General features: G+C 40.1%; 1 protein-coding gene across 1 annotated transcript; it reads left to right on the forward strand.

The window, feature by feature from the left end:
• Nucleotides 1-12704: 12704 nt before the first annotated feature.
• Nucleotides 12705-18818, forward strand: DUSP19 (dual specificity phosphatase 19). Its single transcript, XM_075027955.1, has 4 exons — nt 12705-13044; nt 13233-13279; nt 14269-14421; nt 18520-18818. The coding sequence occupies exons 1-4, from the start codon at nt 12819-12821 to the stop codon at nt 18739-18741; spliced, it is 648 nt and encodes a 215-aa protein (XP_074884056.1). The 5' UTR covers nt 12705-12818; the 3' UTR covers nt 18742-18818.
• Nucleotides 18819-19489: the final 671 nt, after the last annotated feature.

The raw sequence follows: 19489 nt of genomic DNA on the forward strand, positions 1-19489 counted from the left end.
TTAACATTTAAACAGCTTTCTGTATTCCAAAAGTATGAGTTTAGGTCAAGTTTCAAACAGCACTTTAGATTTGGCTTGAGCCCAGCTCTGGTTCTTTTAAAGTCAACTTTCTGTGCAGTTCAGGGTTTAATTGTGCTATTCACTGCAGGGCTTCCAGACAGTAATGAAAATGTTGCTCGAGAAGCTTCAAAATAATCACCAAGTAGCTCCATATATGTCAACTCCACCTGGTGTTCAGTGAAGCACATAAACGGTAGGTATACTTTTCTAGCATTGCTACTTTAAAATATGTAATGGACAATTTACTACTGCAGAGTAGACTGTATTGCCAGCCAAGCCTTTGCTACCCTTCTAACTTATATTTCTGTAGAAGTAGCTCTACATGTATATTTCCTTTCCTGTCTGCATTTTTTTTCCTTGGTTTAACTTCTTCTGACTCGGGGACTATTTAAAACTCCATGACCAGGAGCTCCAGTGAAATGGCAGCCACCAGGAGCTGCACTCTCCATGAGTGATCTAGCACAGTCCACTGCATGACTTCTGCCTATTTGGACAACAGAAGCCAAGAAGCAATTTTTACAGACTCATTTTGTTCAATATTTCCTTTTCAGGTAGAAACAACTCAAACCACAAAGCCAAACTGTTATTTGAACAGACCAGAATTTTTAAATGGTCATCATAATCCCAGTTCTTTGGGTCATGCCATAGTATTTATTTGTTAATATTAGATAAATATTTATTACATTGTTAAACTTGCATGTAAAGGCACACAAGCTGAAAACTTTACCATACAAAAGCTATACTATCAATTAGATCACCTATAAAAATAGTAAATAGCATTGAACAAACACAGTTGCCTTTATCAGACAGACTTTTAATTCTATCTGAAGGAGCAACAGGTTCAAAAGACCTATCATCCTCACTAAACCAAGCTGACAGATTTATTATATTTTAATCTGTAATTTTCTTGATGAATCCAAACCTTTTTCATTATTTAATCTGTCATGAAGCCAACATGTCTGCAACTTCCCATGTTCTCTTTTTTTCCTCTCTTTACAGGTATTTGGGCATTATTTTAGTCTATTCTCTCATTAGCATGCAAGCTCATATGTGTGCCAGCTCCCTGTTCAATTTTGTGCATGTCTCCAAGTCCTTCTAGCCTAGGTTGTATATGATATACAGCAGTTGGTCAGAGATACTAGGCCTTTGAACTTAAAGGAAAGGAATATGAACATTGGACAGGGAGGACGTAAGAGGTGTGCAAAGCCAGTCTGAAGCTGGTGATGAATCCTATAGCAGCTATTCTCCCAAGTGATACAGAAACCTGCCAGCTTAAGAATGCATGAGCACTTCTGCTCATTCTGGAGGGACAAGTATGATGAACCTGCTCCAGAACTTCTAGTCCGATACTATGTGAATGAGCCTTAAGCAGTAGAGAAGCAGGTTGTTATCAACATTTGAGAGCTAGCTTTCTCAGTGTGTCTCAGGTCCATGACTAACAAGTAATGCTTAAATGGAAAATCAAATGTCAGCCTGGTGGCTATGGAAGTTTGTGACACCAGAAAGAAAATTGGTTACATGTCAGCTATCACAGCATGGCTAAACAGAATGAGCTTAGAAAGTATTCATGGGCTAAAATTTGGCTTGTTTCAGCCTGAAGCACTGATTACTTTTAGAACAGAGGTGGAATCAAGATGGTAGGGTAGATCCAATTCCATAGTTTCAGAGTTAGGATTACAATTAACTCTTGCAGAAACCATTGAGCAAATGGATTAAAGTGTTTTCTCGCTGGCTATCAAACAAAGCTTAGGAGGGCTGTCAGAATGAGTCACCCAACTAAATTAAGGTCTTGAACTGATATGGGTGTAGACATTAAGTTAGGTTTCTAGGCAGGGGTTACATCACAAACTTTAAAAACATCCTGGTAAATACTGAAATCAGAAAGGGCACTGGATTAGGAGTCCATCTAGATTAGAAATGGCATTTTATTTGCAGTTCCCTTACAGGCTGAAGAGTCAAGAAGAGCCAGCAGTGATCTCCGAGATGTCTGTGAGGCCACTAAATAGAAACAGAATGCCTAATGGGCTTGCAAATCTTTATCATAAAAATGAGTTAGTCGATGCTAACTGCCCACTGACCAGAATAAATCACAAGTGATCAGTTTGCAAAGAATGATCTCTGTCCTCTTTGAAACTGGGATGTGGTCAGAAAGTTGTGTGTTGATGCTGGAATACAGATGCCAGCTAGTCAGACAGGACCCATCAAGGTGGTCCTGCATACAGCAAAATTGTGGAGCTTCTGTTAACCCCGCATTTTTCAGTGTCTTCACGTACCCACAGAGCCTTCTTTGGCAGGCACATGCCAGCTCATGTGCTCTGACCTACTTTTTTTAGCCTCTTACACTTCTCCTTCTATCCTAGATAAATGGGTAAGCACCAGGGACTAATGTGTGGCTACAGTTATAAATGTACAAAAATAACCTATTAGAGGTTTCTTTGTCTGCTCCCTTCCTCTCCCTGTCTCTCATGAGAATCCAGGGGAATAGCACATACCTCTTTAAATACAATAGCTTTTACAGTCCATCCAGCAAAGACTAAAAAAGAAGCCCTCTGCCTTAAACTTACTCTACATTTAGGGGAAGAAAATTTCAGCCAAGGAACACCCAAAGAATGAAGGTTTCTCCCCCACTGTTGCTATGAATCACATTTACCAGTCAGTGGGGATCTTGAATACTGATTATAGCAAAAATCAAGCTAAAATGTTCCTTTGAGAAGTTTGATGTTTACGTATGACAGAACAGCCCAACTGTAGATTTTTATAGATAAAATGTGTAGAGAAAAGGAAGCTAGTGGAGACGGATGACACAAGCATCACCCAAATTGTCACACCCGTGAGCTACGATCAAAGTGGGGAAAAAAAATTTGAAAAAATACTACAGTTATCTTCCACATTTCCATCTGTAAAGTTTTCCCCATGTGACAAAGAATTGTGAGTCAGTCAAGGGTATAAAAAAGCATAACAGTTGTTTCACACAGCACAGAAATATACAACTTAAACCAGAAATGGAAACAATACTGTGATAGATACGACAAAAGTGGATCTCTGGTATGCAGTGTGAATCCCTGTGTGTGGAGAAGGGTAGCAGGACAGAATAAGGCTGTGAACACTAAGGAGTGCTCATACTTCAAATAATTGTAGCTGAGAACTAAAGTTCAGTGGTTATTAAGATTGCTACAATAAAAATTATATGTGGCCATCACTTCAAATTTACGTCACTTGAAAAAACAGATGGTATGACTCTGCATCTTAACATTTGCCATTCAAATAGCCTAGTTTGAAATAAGATGCAGAAAATTTTGCTTATGGGGAAACCAAGTATGGTAATTTTACTACAGGGAGCACAAGTACCTCAAAAGTACTTATTTCCTAATGATTTGTTCTCTAGGGAAACACTGCATGATTGCTTTCACTGAAGTAGAGGACTAGATATCAAAGAATTTGCTTCTACAGATTAGTTGAACAACTAAAGTTTTATGTATTTTTAATTTTTTTTTCAATTTAAGTAATGCTTTTAAGAGTTATAAAGCAGGATGTGAAATAATACAAACACAAATTTAAGGATGTCTAAAAGGAAGACCTATAACAATTATTCCTAGTAGATAGCTTAGTTCTACTGCATTTAGGTATTTTCACACACATTTCTTCAGTGATTAAATTTTCAGAGTTTTTGTTGTAGTGTTTGGGGGGGGTTTAATTTTTTTTTTTTTAAGAGGATATTCCCCTAAATACCTTTTAACATGTTCAAAAAAGGTTTGGCTTATAGGTATAACTCATTATATATATCTTCCAGGGCTGGGTTTTGGTTTTGTTTTCCCTGCAATATTTTGTGACATTGATAATGAAACTGTTAATGATCTAGCATGTGCTACTCACAAAAAAATAAACATCTCTAATCCAGGAAAATCTTTTCCCTTCATAGATAGTGTTCATGTCAGAAATAGTCTCTTGTTCTCAACTTGCTGAACTATGTTCCAGTAACAAGGGATGCCATTAGAAAAGTATCATCAGAGATTTCATCTACTTGAATTAATCGAGCTCATTGTTTAGGGTTGGACAGCTATTCCATCTTATGAAAAATTATGAAGTTTTAAAATTAAGATGAAGCCAAGAACTCTCAGTGCTGCACATAAAAAGTCATTGACTGGTTCTCCAAATACTAAACAGCCTTTTTGGTAGGAAATTCGTCCTGACAGTCAAACTTAAATGGAAATCTTTCACATTCAAGGACACTGTTATTCAGTAAGCTTTTGGTGATTTTGGAAGTATGTGGGGGGAACATGTGGGGGGAAAAGGAAGAAAAAGAAATGCTGCTCATGACTTGTTTTGACAAGTTAGTCCCAAAGGTAAGAACTTGTCCCAATTAAGATGTTATCAAAGTAGTAAATTACATTGAATGTATTCATAGACATCCAAATTCGTGGTTTTCTACCACTAGTCTTACATGTTTTTTCTAAACTAATTTAAAAAAAATTGCTACATTAAAATTCATTTATGGTCTACATGTAAAAATGAATTCCATATAAAAACAGTCAAATAATTGATCAATTATTTTAATAAGCAAAGAGAATGGAAGCTTTTGGCTACTTTAAAAGTAAAGATCAAATAAGATGAAGTTAGGAGTAACTTTTGAGTTGAAGTAAAAGGATTCTGTACTTTCTCTTTACTGAAGTACTCAAAGAGAAGACATAGTTGAAAACCCCTGACCTTTCAGTCTGTCTGCTTATTAAAGAATAAAAGAAAGATATTAAACACTAAGAGACAGTTTAGGTCAATCTGGGTCATTCTTTGACTCTGCAGTATACCAAAATTATTGGTTTTTTTCTGAGTATGTGTGTGTGCATATGCGTATGCTCCAGGTTGTCACCTCTTTTTCTAGAAAGGTCTTTCCTTTAAGTTATAAGTTTTCTTCTTGTTTTTGAATCCCTGGTTTTCAAATACTTTCAGCTATCCCCTAAATATTGATAGATGCACCTCTCTCAGTCCCCACAGCAAAAATGAATCCCAGCAGTATTGCTTTCTTTGCTGACATATGCAATATCACATTACAACTTAGTTATGATGGTAGTTTTTATCCCATCAATGCTATTGACTAGTAAGGCTTTAGTCTGTCACCTGCAATTTGTATTCTCTTACAGTTCACAGATATAGTCTCTGGGGTCAGGAATTTGATGTAATTAAAATATGAAGTGATTTTATGGAATTTTAAACCTTATAAGACTAAGCTTACTCATTTTTATTATTCACTTGACCAGAAAGAAAATAAAAATATAAGAACTTGGTCAGACCAAAAGCCCAGCCAGCTCAATATCCTGTCTATAAGCCTTGGCCAAAGAATGGAGCCCTAAGAAAGAGTGTGAGAATGGACTAAGCATGTACTACTGCTTCTGCAGAACATACTCCCAGACTCCAACAGTTTATGGCCCAGGGACTTTGTGAGCCAGAGGCACTGCCTTGCATTTAATACCTGTTGATCTACTTCTCTTCTATGAATGTGTCCATCTCCTTCTGAACACGTGCAATCTTTTAGGATTCTGTAGCTAGGACTTAGAAGAAATAACACAGCCCAGCTCCTGCCTGAATATATTTGTATTTTGAGAGGGAAAGGAAAATTAGATCACTCCTTGTTAGTGGGACAGAAGTTATTAGGAAGCTCTGGGCTGACTGGATCAAGCTATAGATGTAGAATGAGATAGGGCACAGATCACTTGATTTTCCTTCCCTGCCTGCAGGGAACTTCTTCCCACACACAAGCATGCAAGCACAATGCAATATTAGCAATATGCCAAGACAAGAAAAGAGCATGCAGAGGAACCATATTCTCCAATTTTATTTTTTTTTTGCAGGAAGTGTGATGCTGTGCTTATGCATGTTCTACTTGACCTTAACTGCTACTTATAGAAGGCATCTCTTCATGGTAAACAGTAAGAATAGGTCCTACTTCCATGTCTGACTAAGCTAATCTACAAAAAAAATTTTCTACTGCATTCGGTTTATGATCCTAACTAGAAGCTATAATGGTTTCCTTCTTGAACTCTGTGAAGCTAGAAAACTTGCTATGCATCCTGGTACAAATTGTAACATTAATATTTCATTATGCCTGTGGAAGCTACACATAAGATGCTACAAGAACTCTGCAATAAACTTTGATTTTACCTTCTTTAATTTTAACTTTCCAGGCTGTAGGCGTGGTCTTTTCTGCAAGAGAAACTTCTGAGGTCTTTTGTTCTAATGTAGCTCTCATTTTCTTTGAATGACCACTGAAATAAACCTGCAGAGCAACAGGAAGGTTGGGAGACAGATTCATCGCATTTATGCAGAAGTAGGCTGTTAGAAGCTGAAGTGCAGAATGGAAATTGCTCTTTTGAGTGTTCTGATAAAAAACAAATCATGAGTAGTCATAACAGTTAGCCACTGAAATATCATGTTTACCTTTTATTTCACCCCTGCCTCCTAAAATGGAGAAAGAAAACCATGCTTCTGGTTTCAAAGGACTTGGAAACATTACAGAAACTCACCTATGTTAACATAATTTCTCTTGAAAAGCTCAGATCTTCTCTTCTCTTTTTGAAGTTCCTGATAGTTACAGGTACTCTTCAGGCCTTACTGCAAAGTTAACTTCTCTAAGTCACTTTTTCCTGAAGCGAAGGTATTCTTAAAATGAAATAATACACAAATGGTGGCAAACAACTGCTTTGGTGACTGATGGTCTGTGCTAACTGTATAGTTAACCATCACACCTTTGCAGAGCAGCTAGTCTGAATGGATGGTGCTTTGTATGTGTACATTTTTGTTAAAACGGGTCACGTTTTTGTCATCTTAATAGACTGTTCCTTTCCCTGATTAACTTTGCCTGTGTCTCTACTACTGAGCTGACATACCCAGTTTTACATAAAGGTTCATAACACATGAACATCATATATATATATATACACACACAGATCTTTGCTCACACATGACTGCACTGAAGCAAGTCAAAGTGCTCCTGAAGAAGAGAAACCTAAGCGCAAATGGGAGTGGAATTCAGATCCTACTTACGTAACACAGACATGAGCTGTGCCAGATCTCCCTCACACCAGCAGGTCCCCAGGGATACTCCTTATGGCTATTAAACATTTCAGCTTTCCATTCTACCCTATTCCTCAGTGCTCATTATTCAGCATAATCCATGACACACTATAAAAATATACATCTTTAGATCAGTGAATCAGCCTGCTCATTTGCATGGATTGCTCACAAAGTATGGTGAAAGCAGAGAGGAATGCTCTGTTAAGTGTTTAGGGCCATGCCTTTGGTTATGGGCATGGCTTTGCTTGTGGGGAAATTTCCCTGCAGCAATATCAGGAGATACTCCAGTGGAAACACCACTGGTTCAGGGTAGCTTTTTAAGAACCTGCAAACAATGCTGCTTGAAATAAATAAAATAAAGAGAAGCTGCCTACCCCTCAGGCCAGGGGTAGAAGGTAGTGTTTGGAGGAGGTCCACAGACTTACTAATATTATTAGGAGCAACCACTGGGCGTCTGACTGTTCCCAGTCTTTTGCAGCATGGACTGGGCTTTCATATGCACATTGTCAGAGTCAGATCACCAACTCAGTCTCTCAGGCTACAGACTCAAAGACTTGAGGAACTGGCTCTATTTCCAGGCTTGACGAAAATGCATCCTCTGCTCTCACCTGAAGAAACACTACCTAGGTAAAGCTGGTCAAGAATGATGTAGCATACATTAGAAGCATAGCTTTAATGGATTTGTATGTTAAAGGGGTATAGGAAGAGAGGATATGTAAATGTGTGCTTAGGATATATACTACCCATTACAATGGGAAACCCTTTGCAGCAGTAAATAAGCACCACAATTATGTAGAACCAAAGCACACCAAAAAAAATCAAGACAACTCCCACCACCTCTAGCCTTACCCCATTCCCAAGTAACTGCACATTATTGAGCCAATAAGGTCTAGCACATCTAATGCGTTACAGACTAGCAGAGCCAGAAATCCAGAAACAAACTAACACCTTACTGAGCCAAGCTTCAGTGTAACAACCAGGTCACAGTATGTGTAATTGCATCAATACCTGCAGGAATGTCCTGTCAACTTTTTGTTTTGATAACTTGCTGTACACAGCCTTCAGCGTGGTCCTGCTTCCCATAACCTTCCCCATTCAGACCAACTACTATGGCAACACTTTTAAAATGCCATATACTTAACAATCTGCCCCTGCCTTCACCCCTTCTTCCTGCCATCCTAGAAATAAAAAAACCAAACACAAACCAACCTACAATAATTGGCAAACGTACAGTTTCTTAGGCCTATATGGCTCACCTTGGCAATGTAGCGATCTCAGTACACAAAACTGAGAACCCTTGCAGACTTTTCACTATATTCAGTTCCAGAAGAGACCTTGCTACAAACTAATTCTTTCCCATAAAATGACATTTCAAGATTTTGTCTCCACTTTGGTAGCTTTTTAGGGTCATAAGTCTCACTTCACAGTCAGGGTCCCACTTAAGACAAATTTTCCAGGCATGTTACTGGGTACCAGCTCAAAAGAGATAGTATCTGCATCCTCGTTCGAGGTATGGGACAAAGGTACACAACCAGGCTGGAGCAGAGGACAAGTTGTTCTCCATCAACCTCACTCTCACTTTGCTGGGACTCTAGTTTTCTTCAGAATATTCTTTCCTTGCCTACCAGATGTAGACAGTCTAGAGGATGGAAAACAAATGGATGAGAACAAATTAGTGGTTGTATCTCAGGCAAAACCTCTCTACATGAGGGAAATGGCATGAAGCAGAGACACTTGCCAAAGCAAATGCCTCTGAAGGCAAATGGGATTTTTTTTTCTTCCCTCTAGCATGTCATGCTCCAGCCACCCTACCATGTACCATCTTGCCCTGCTACTTAGGGTGTGAATGATCCTAAGCTTGTGCCTCCAGACTGCTCGCCTCTTCAGAAATAGGAAAGACAGCAGGAGCAGGCATCATGTCTTGACAACTTTGCAAAGCTGAAACTGAGACTCTGTGCCAGGTAAGGGCCTCCATGCTGTGTGGGGCGCACCATTCTGGAGCGTATGAGGCAGACAAGTCATTGCTAGAAGTGCTTATATGCGCATTGGCACAAATGGTGGTGAAACAGTTACTATGCCAGGGGGCTACTCCTGCTCAAGTCAGTATGGACAGGAGCTGCCTGTCCCAAGGGGTGCAAGTACCATGGGGTTCTTTGGTGAGAGTCTAACATACATAATGCAATTGAAACTTTAAGCTATTCTTTGCACTTGTTTCAAGTATGAGATAATCTTTCTTGAATACGGTCATTCCCAAATAGCACAATGCACTTCAGAAAAGGCTTATTAGAACTTTATACAATAGGATTATTATTTCCCTCTCCCTATTTTAAATACCTCCTGTTGCATTCCACGGTCACGCTTGCCTTTCTCATCACCACACTACATTCATGATTCACAGTCATCCTGTGACCAACTGGTACACACAGTTATTTTCAACTTCTCAGTTATTTTCGACTAATGAATGTACAGGCTCCAGCAGAAGCCTGTATTATTAGTTAGATATTAGCTGATTTTGATTTTTGCCCCATTTCTCTTACTCCTCAAAGTCATCTGGTTATTTCAATTTGGAATGTGATGTAATTAGTGTCCTAATTAAGGTCTGATTCTCCACTTCAGTTAAATTACTGACATAAGCATTCGACTCTCAATTTTTGGTGCATTTTACAATCAAGTTCAACCCTCTACCATATGCATTCTTCAGAGTGCAAGGCTGGTTTCTCAAAGTCAGCTATCTGGAATGGCTGGTTATCATTTCTCTAGTAGAAGCTAGCTCTTTTGCATTGGTAAGTACAGGCCATAACTAGACCAAAATGAATACTGGAAGGAAACAAATACAAGGGGGAGATGACATATCACCATATGAGTTTTCTGAATGTGTACAACTGCTTTCTGTAATAATTAGTGTCTATATTACGCATTTCTTAGTTTATACCCACTAGAACAGGTTCTGCTGAATTTCTTGATGGACAAAACAGAAGAACCATGAACTTAAAAATGACTTAAAACTCTACTGCATTTGCATCGGTAAGTAGCTTATTCAAAACCTGAAGATCCAGCAATACCATAAATACATTTAATCATGAAGTGGAGACAGCATCCAGCTTCTGCCATATCTTTAGAGAAGTCTTCTACCCTCAGCAAAGCATGTAAGAGGAAGTGTTCATCTGTGAACTGAGATCCCAATTTTAAACTCTAATCTCATGATGGTCTTCTCTTCTATCTTGTAATGGAAAATATGAACAACTTGACAGCAGCATGTAAAAGCCTGCATCACAAAAAAACAATGTCTAAGAATATTCAGGATAGATTGAATGCTTATGATATGGATGCCCTAATTAAATTATAATATATTAATTCTGCACATAAACTTCTGCAGAATATTTGAATTTCAGAGAGATAACAATAGTACAGCTTTTATGTCCAGTAGTGACCCCTGGTGTTTAAGGTGGTTATAACAATGATAAACATTAGCAGCAGCAAACAAATCAATTACTTTGGAATCAGCTGCCTTTCTGTGTCTGCACATATTGCAGACTCTTCCTCAGAGCTTAAGGAACAACATGTAGTTGTATTATTGTTTAATTGTAAGTATCTTACAGATCTGTCACAGCTAAGTCTTGCAAACGCTTACACAGCATGCCCCATGCTTGTACAGGGCAGAGGTTGGTTACAAAGCACATCCTACAGCTTTGCTACTATAATGGCAGGCTTCTGGGTTTGGACTGCAAGCAAATTTTGCTCAGGCCTTGCCAATTTCTCAACGCATAAGGCTCTCCACATTCTTGCAGTACACCCTACTGTTCTTGCTCTTTCACAGGGGCAGCTGTAGCAAGCCAATGCATCAGCCATGAAATACTATGCAATTGCTGGCTTAACTCACAGATCTAAAGCTCTCCATTGCTTTCTTCTGATCAATTGCATCATAATTATTGACTAGACCTTAAAAAATGAATGAATCATCTTCTACATCATTATTGTTTTAAGTTAACTACTATGAAACACAGTCCACTTTGAGAGGCTACTGAATACGCATTTACCATGCAGAATGTTACAAAACCTTCTACTTGTGTTTAAAATTAATTTTTTGTTGCAGAGAGTCACTGCTGAGAATAATGCTTTGTCTTGGAGCCTTCTGTTTGGCACTTTTGTTACCTTGATCTCTGATCCAGTCCAAATCTCTGTTCTGTTCCTCTCCCTGTCCTAAGCATCTTCCTTGATTTTATCTCTTGCTTTAGACTCTTGCTTTTCCAGACAGTGTGTGGGGTATTCTGCCTTTTTCAGACAAACTAGATTTTGTGTCTAATTGCTGTCAGAAGATTGCCTCTGGTGTTCCTAGAAATAACTTATGCTCTTGCAGTTCCTAACACCGTTCTCTGCTTCTTGAACTGACAAGGCATTTGTAGACCTCTTTACACGGAACTAAGTTGCCTTTGTTCTGTGCTGCATTCTAGGGAAGTATCAGAAGGATTTTTTCAAATTTGTCATATCCTGCCAGCATAGGTTTGAGGAGTATTATAACATTGGAGTGGAAGTACTGTAGCAGCACATGCTTATTCGACAAACCGGCATGGAAGATTGTTAAAAAAGCAAAATGAATTTCTGGCACAATTTAAGTGAACAGTATTATCATTTAACTTCAGAAACAAAAATTTCAAAAATTTCACATACTTACACACTAGCTGTATAACACTACAAATAATACTTCATAGAAAATACATGAAAACATGGACATTAGGCAGCTTTGGAATAGGAGAAAAACAGCCCCACCTTGCCTCCCTTCTCTTCTTATTTTGCCTTTTTGGTGAACCTAAGCAGCTGATTTTGTTTAGCCTTTGGTTACTAGCCCAATGACTCTGGCTGTGGGGGGCAGGGGGGGAAATATTTAAATTAATATTTTCCATTTAACTGATTACAATATGTTGCCATGCTTCCCATGAAGCAAGTCCCAATTACAGTCAGACAGGCATTGCTGCATGATTTGTTTTTCAAAACAGCAGCACTTACTTCAAAAACAGGCATTTTCAATTGAAAGGCTGCTTTAATTACAATTGCTGCATTCTTCGCTGGCAGACCCAAACCCCACAAGTCATAATAATAAAAAAAAAAGTAATTAAAAAGAGAAAGTTCTAGGTGAACCCAAAACTTTCTCCCAGGCTTGTAAAATACTAAAGAAAAAGCACTGGCAACTATTCTACCACCGACCCCATCAAAGACCGGACCACTCTCGGCTCTGCAGGGCGACCCGAAGGCCTCGCAGGGAGTTATTTCCCACACCGGTCGTTCCGAGGGCTCGACGCAGCAGGTAGGGGGAGGCCACTGTGCCCAACCCCAGTAACGGCCGGCCCGAAGCCACCTTCTCGGGACGCGACGAACCGCGGTACCCCTCCTCATCCCTCAAAGGAAGCTTTATCGCGCGCCCCCGCGACTGCGCGCCGAGGCACCGCCCCCAGGGGGCCGGCAGCCAATGGGGACCCCCGCACTCAGCCAATGGCGGGTCGTCTGGCGCCGCGGCCGGAGGAAGGAGGTAGGAGGGGAGGGGAGGGGAGGGGAGGGGAGGGGAGGGGAGGGGAGGGGCCGCGCCGCGCCGAGCCGCGCCGAGCCGCGCCGAGCCGAGCCGAGCCAACCCGAGCGGGGCCGGTGCCGGTGCCGGTGCGCCCGCCGTCAGTCGCGGGGCGAGCGGCGGTGCCCGGGCCATGCACTCCCTCGCCCAGGAGATCCGCAGCTTCTCCCGGGCCAACCTGCGGAAGCAGCGCACCCGCGTGACGACGCTGACCGGCAGGAGGATCATCGAGACGTGGCGCGGCGCCTGCCTGCAGGTGGAGGAGGAGGAGGCGGCGCCCGGCGGCGGCGGCGGCGGCTACGTGCAGGACCTCAGCGCCGACCTCCAAGTCGGCGTCGTGAAGCCCTGGTTGCTGCTGGGTGAGTGGGGCCGGGCGGCGGCTGCGCGCCTTCTCCCGCCTCGCCGGGGGTCGGCGGAGGGAGTGGGGAGGGCCGGCGCTTGGTGGTGGTAGCGGGTCCCGGAGCTCGCCGGAGCGGTGGAGCTGAGGGCGCGGTGCTGCCTGCTGGGAAGGGGTTCAGCGGGGCAAGCGACTGGCTTTCTCTTCAAGGGTCGCAGGATGCTGCTCACGACCTCGAGACGATGAAAAAGTACAAGGTAAGGTGACGCGGAAGTAAAAATGCATCTCGCGTAGGGGGTTTCTTTTTGAACTTAAAAAGTCTAAAAGAGTCTCAAGTAACGTGAAGAAAAAACTGTGTTATATTTGCGCTTTTAAAAGGCTGCTCGGTTTGCAGACGGATGGACGCCTGTGAGCTTCACAAGAAGCTGAAATACTTTGCTGCAAGACTAATGATTGTGTAGTGCCGTTTTCTGGAACGATTCCCGCAATGCGTTGCGGTTTCAGATGCTAAGCAGCATCAGGCCTACTTGCCTGATGGGGATTAATGAAAAACAAAGTAGCGGCTCTAAGTCTGTCCCGAACTTTGGTCTTTTTACTCTTCTCTGTTTCAGTAATGGGGTGATAAGGCCTTCGGACAGTGGTGCTTCTGCAGGACAGGGAGTGCACCAGTCTGGCATCTGGTGCCATGTAAATGTCACTTCACTGTAAGTTAAAACAACCCACAACCTGGCCGTAGCCTGGACAGAACAAAGATGGCAGGAGGCCAGAGGTGGTCTTGCCTGCCAAGTGCAGGTATAGTTTACTCTGAAATCCTTCTGCTCCAGTAAATGGTACTGGTAGCTTAGTAGAAGGAACATTATGCTGATGGGTTAGGGCAGGCTTGAAGTTTTGGGGATTCATGGGTGGCCTGTGCTCTCATTCCTATTGCTTCTGTTTTCGATCTGCACTGACAACTCCCTTTTCTGTTGAAAATCCTTACTTCAGTCTGTGTTTGGCTGAACACAGATCCTTTCATTTCCTCTCAAAAGAAGAAAACTGAAATTTATCACAGTGTATTTTAACATGCTGTAAAATCTTGCTTGGAGAAAAGCACACCATAAATAGCATATGTATGTAAAACTGAACAACGCAGTTGTGTAAGTTACAATCTGTATACCCCTAAAGAATAATTCACCTTTGCTACTGCTGATTTTGCTTGCTGTCTTCAGAAAATGCCCTTTTTTTTTTTTTTTTTTTTTGGACTTAGGTTACTCATGTTCTAAATGTGGCAGACGGAGTCCAAAATGTCTTCCTCAATGAATTCATATACAAGACCATTTCTATTCTGGACCTCCCAGAAACTGATATTACCTCCTATTTTCCAGAATGCTTTGAGTTTATTGAGAAAGCCAAGATCCAGGTACAGTATATCAATAATTAATGCTAGTAGTTATCCTGTTTAGATTATTTATTACCCTATGTTTTAGAGAAATGCTTCTTTAATACAGTTGGACCAGTGGCTGACTTTAGATAAAGAAATCCCATCCTAAGTCCAAGTCACTACATCTGACAGAGGGAAACTTTTTTACTTTCTATAATTTATCCATCAGGAATGTTGTTTTGGATTAGAAGAAAGCCTAACAGGGCTTTTACAGATCTGTGTGGTTTGTCAACAACCATCCCGGTGCTTTTCCTTGGTCATCCATTGAAGATGCAGCACACTGAGCTGTGAATCCACATACGATTACGTACCAAGACTGTCAGAGAATGTGTTAGTAGTCTTGGAGCCAACCAGTGATTTAACTGCTAACAAAGTCCTGAAAAAGACATGACATAGGAAATAGGGTGAAGGGACTCCTGGGGTTGCTTGGCAGACTTGTCTGTAACCAAGACCATCCCTGAGTCATATTTGTTAAATTCAGCCTTACTGTGTAATTTATGACAACCATTGCTTTGGTGTCAAAACTATGACTTGACAACCAAACCTTATCACACGTTATTCCACCATATCTACCATATTCATTATTTAAGTAGATTGGGATAAAAGAAGATAATCTTGCCCCAGCTTTCTTTTTATCACACAATGTTCTTTCCTTCTCTCATTTATCATTTACAAGCTATGCGATACACATTGTCACTTAATGACCTTTTCAAGGTTTCTAGTTACGGTTTCCACTCCATTTCTAAATGAGACTTGCCATTCATAACTGTGTAGTGTTGCTTTCTGCCTCTGGTGTTTATGTTCCAGTTACTGTTTTGTAAGCTAAGGAGTTCTCCTGAAAACTTTTACAGCAATATTAATAGTTTTCTAATGGGAGTGTTGGGTGAAAGAGCAGGTAATTGATGGAGTAGACGTTCTCCAGGATCAGTTCAGGAAGCATGTGATAGTACTATGCGGAGACAGATCTCCAGATGGTTTGAATCACTTTATTTGCTTTGTCAAAATAGTGTTAAAAGAGCTTATGATAAATTGTATCATCAAGTGCTCTTCTGTTTAAGTAATCACAAAGAGATACTACTGTTTCATCCGCTGATGTGGGGGAGGGAGAGATGTTCACTGGTGAGAGAGCATGATATATGAGAAATTATTACTAGAATGTGTTTAACTTAATGAAGGAGTATGACAACACTTGAATTTGAGAATGAAGTAAAGCCTGTGCTGTTCAGAAAGTCACTGCCAGCTGGTACTTGTAACAGGATTGACTTTTCTAAAACTGTAACTGCTCAAGTCTGTAGATACCATGGTACAAATTCTGATACTGATCAGAGCTCACCTTTTCTTCTAGGCTCCAAATTGGCAGGCAGATTTTCCATGACATGTGAAGTGACCCATGTCAGATCATAGTGCTATGAATGAGGGATTTTTAAAATCTTTTTGTTTAGTATCTAATTATAAAGCCTCTGAAAGCTTGTCTTTCCAGGGAGGAAATCTTAGCTCATTCATGAACATCTCTCCTTATTGCTCCCTCTGTTCCTCCTGAAGAAAAAGCCCTGGCACTGCTGCAAAGTGAAGTGGATCCCTAAGGAACTGCATTAGCCTATGGCTCTTCACCAAAAGCTTTATGCTTCTTTGTCATTTCTTTCCTCAGTGAGGCTTTTTGCCCACTGTGTATATCCACTGTAAAATCACCTTTTCTCTTGGTGGCAGGTGATTTTGCTTCCCTCTGTATACAGATTTAAAAAAAACCAACTTTGTCTTGAGTCTTAAGAGGTTCTTGGAAGACCATGGACCATTTCTGGGTAGGCGAAGGTTAGGCTGTCAGGATCAGAGCAAGGAGTTCTTGCTAAATAGAGATTAATTTCATATCTGCAGTCTGTTTCTCACTTTTATTCTGTATTCGTATCTAATACAAAATTAGTTAAGAATTACATGCCAAATGCATCTTTGTATAAAGAAACAACAGGGTTTAGCAAGGAAAGATACATGTTCTCAGTATTAAATTTGGCTTAATGTTATTGCCCATGTTCATTCCTGTTCAGTAATTTTCAGGTCTGTTCCGTGGATATGACTATATAATTTTTGGCAATGTACAACAGAACAGTCATTAAAAAAAAAAACCCAAAACTTAAAAGAAATGCAAAAGAGGAAAGTAAAGCATGAACTGTACAAAGAAAAAAAAAAGGATCACTTTCAATGTTTATTTTTTACCCTCAGTGCCACTGCTAGATATTGATCTCGATTATGGTATGTTATGTCTGAAATAAATCCCATTAAATCAGTAAAAACTACTCCAGATCTACAGTGAATAGGCTTCAGGAATTGCTTCATTAGCAGTGGCATAAATTTAATTCTTAATGTCATAATTTTAATGTCATTATTATAAAGGACATACTGAATTTACAGGTCACCACCGGCACTTCCTCGGGTAGTTGAAATACATGTGCAAGTCTCTTTCCACTCTGTAGTCTGTGTGATTGGGAAGCATGCCCCTGTGAATGTGAGAAAGGGAATGAATATTATGATTTCCAGCAGACAATGCAACGGGCACGTGATTTCCATCGCAAAAAAGGGTGGTATTGCGATTCATTGTGCTGGGATGCAGGAGCTTAGATTCAGTTCCTAGCTCTACCATAATCTTATTGTGTTGAGCAAGTCATTCTTCTAGTCTCAGCTTGGCATGTCTTCAACAAGGATAATAACACTCAATTTCATGCTTCTTTGTCTTAATATTTAAACTGAAAGATTTTTGGAGCAGGAACCATTTTCTGCTCTGTGTGTTTATTAATATACCAGATAATTGCAACTCCCAGGTCTGTAATGTAAGCCATCAAGTTCCTGGAAAGGAACCCTGGTGTTTTATAAGGTCTTTTTTTCCTCTGGGTAAAATGCCCTTTGAATAATTTGTGCCTGTTAAGGGCAGACAGAGCAGGCTGTTTGTATCTAGAATATATTTGTTTAGCCTCAAGTATCTAAGCTCATTGTGTCATGTTTCAGTACCTTTATTCAGAATATGGAGTTGCTAGGTGTTGGGGATTTTTTTGTTGGTTTTTTTTTTTGTGGGTTGTGGTTTTTTTTTGTGAAAGTGGCATTTGGCAGACAGTTTGGACTGAGCCTTTTCCAGGTCATAGTCTGACATACAAACATGACAACACGACGAAGCCTTGGCCTTGCAAACTTTGCCTAAGCCACACTAGATTGTCTAGTTGTCTTTGTGTTAACTCACGCCCATTATTTCTTAAGGTAACTTGCAGTGTCTTTTTAAAGAGTCATTCAGGTGTCTCAAAGATTGTGTAGGAAATGTTGAAGTAGGATAAAACCATTAATTTTATAGATAATTGAAGCCTGAATTTAAATCCCAGGAGAAACATTTGTGAATTTATGGGAGGTTCAGTAGTTTTGGATTTTGCACCTTAGTCCCCAGTTAAGGGACCTTAGTTATACCAGCGGTACCAGCTGCTCCAGTTGTACCAGCGGTGTGATGGGGAGGTAGAGATTTGCTGCAAATCACACGATATCTTTTCTGTTTTTTCTGGTCCTATGCATGATCCTGCTTACCCAGAATCATCACTGATGAACTCCAGAGTACGCAAGAAGCGTGCAACTGGAACTACAAAATGTTCTAAAATCTGCCTCTGTGCCTAGCTGTTTGCTGCCTTGCTATGTTTTTAACCTGGTAACAAGATACAGTGAAGTTCCTTTCCATACTGCAAATAAAATCTATTTTAAATTTGGCACCCAATTAGATCAGATATCTCAGTATCCCAGAGGTCTGTGATGTGTTTTTTACATGAGGGGGCTGCTGCAAGGTCTGGGGAAATGGACAGAAGAATGTTTTTTAGTTCTAAGGTATGAATTAGGTTTGAAGTATTTGATAATTATAAAGTGGCTTTAGTTAGAAAAGTATTTAATTTGGGGGTTATATGTCTGTGTTTGGAGTTACTTGTATGTGTAAATACTTGCTTTGAGCTCAGCAAGGAGCTTTTAATAAGTCTTAATAGATTTTTATATAAAGTTTCTAATACTTGTTGCTATCTACTTAATGAATATCCCAACTTATGTTTCATTTGTTTCTTGAAGGACGGTGTGGTACTGGTCCACTGTAATGCAGGAGTCTCCCGTGCAGCGGCAGTAGTCATTGGCTTTCTAATGAATTCAGAAAGACTAAGTTTTGCTAGAGCCTTTTCCTTGGTGAAAAATGCAAGGCCTGTGGCTTGTCCAAATCCTGGCTTCATGGAGCAGCTTCACAAGTACCAAGAACAGAATGTAAAGGCAAATGGAAGCATAAATGATCATGACTAATCAAAAGGGAGAAGTGAAACAATCTATTCTGACTACACAGTAACAATGTTGGATGTACTTTAATCTGTCATTTTACAGTCCCCTTTCAAATATACATTTTAAAGTCTTTACGTTTTTTTTCTTACCCCCCTTTGACCCCCTTTTTCCCCCAGCGTGTAGTCTAAAGGCCAAATGGTATTCCACTGATTTCAGAGATGATTTTGCCCAAGAACAAGCTCTTCCTAGAGTGCTTATAAAAATATAAAGTTCAAATTTCCTTGAAATATTCAAAAAAACCAGAATGATGTTTTTTTATTGAACCATCAGAAAAAATGCAGGCAATAGAGAAAGGAAATAAAATGACTGAGAAAAGTTGCCCTGTTTAATACAAAACCGAATCTGTGCATTCTAGTTGGTTATAAAATCTAGATAATAAAATTTTCATATAATAACATACCTTGCTATTGGATTTTAAATTTATATTGCAATTAAAGAGGATTTTATTGAATTTTGTGGGCTAGCCAGCTATTAAATGTTTTTCAAAATTAAAACAGATGGTCTTTTGAGGATGCTCAAAATGTGTAGGATGCTTTAATGCTTCACGTTTTCCTACTGTTTCTCATCAAGGAGTGATTTGAAGTGCACTAACATGGTGTTTTCAAAGTGTTGGAACGAGGCTATCAGGAGTTTTTGTAGATATTTAGGTGGAGATATGAAAAATGCTTATAATAAGCTATCTCTGACTAACTGCTACTGCCTTTTCTTTGCA

This window comes from Buteo buteo, chromosome 5 (genome assembly GCF_964188355.1).
Source record: "Buteo buteo chromosome 5, bButBut1.hap1.1, whole genome shotgun sequence".
Lineage (NCBI taxonomy): Eukaryota > Metazoa > Chordata > Aves > Accipitriformes > Accipitridae > Buteo > Buteo buteo.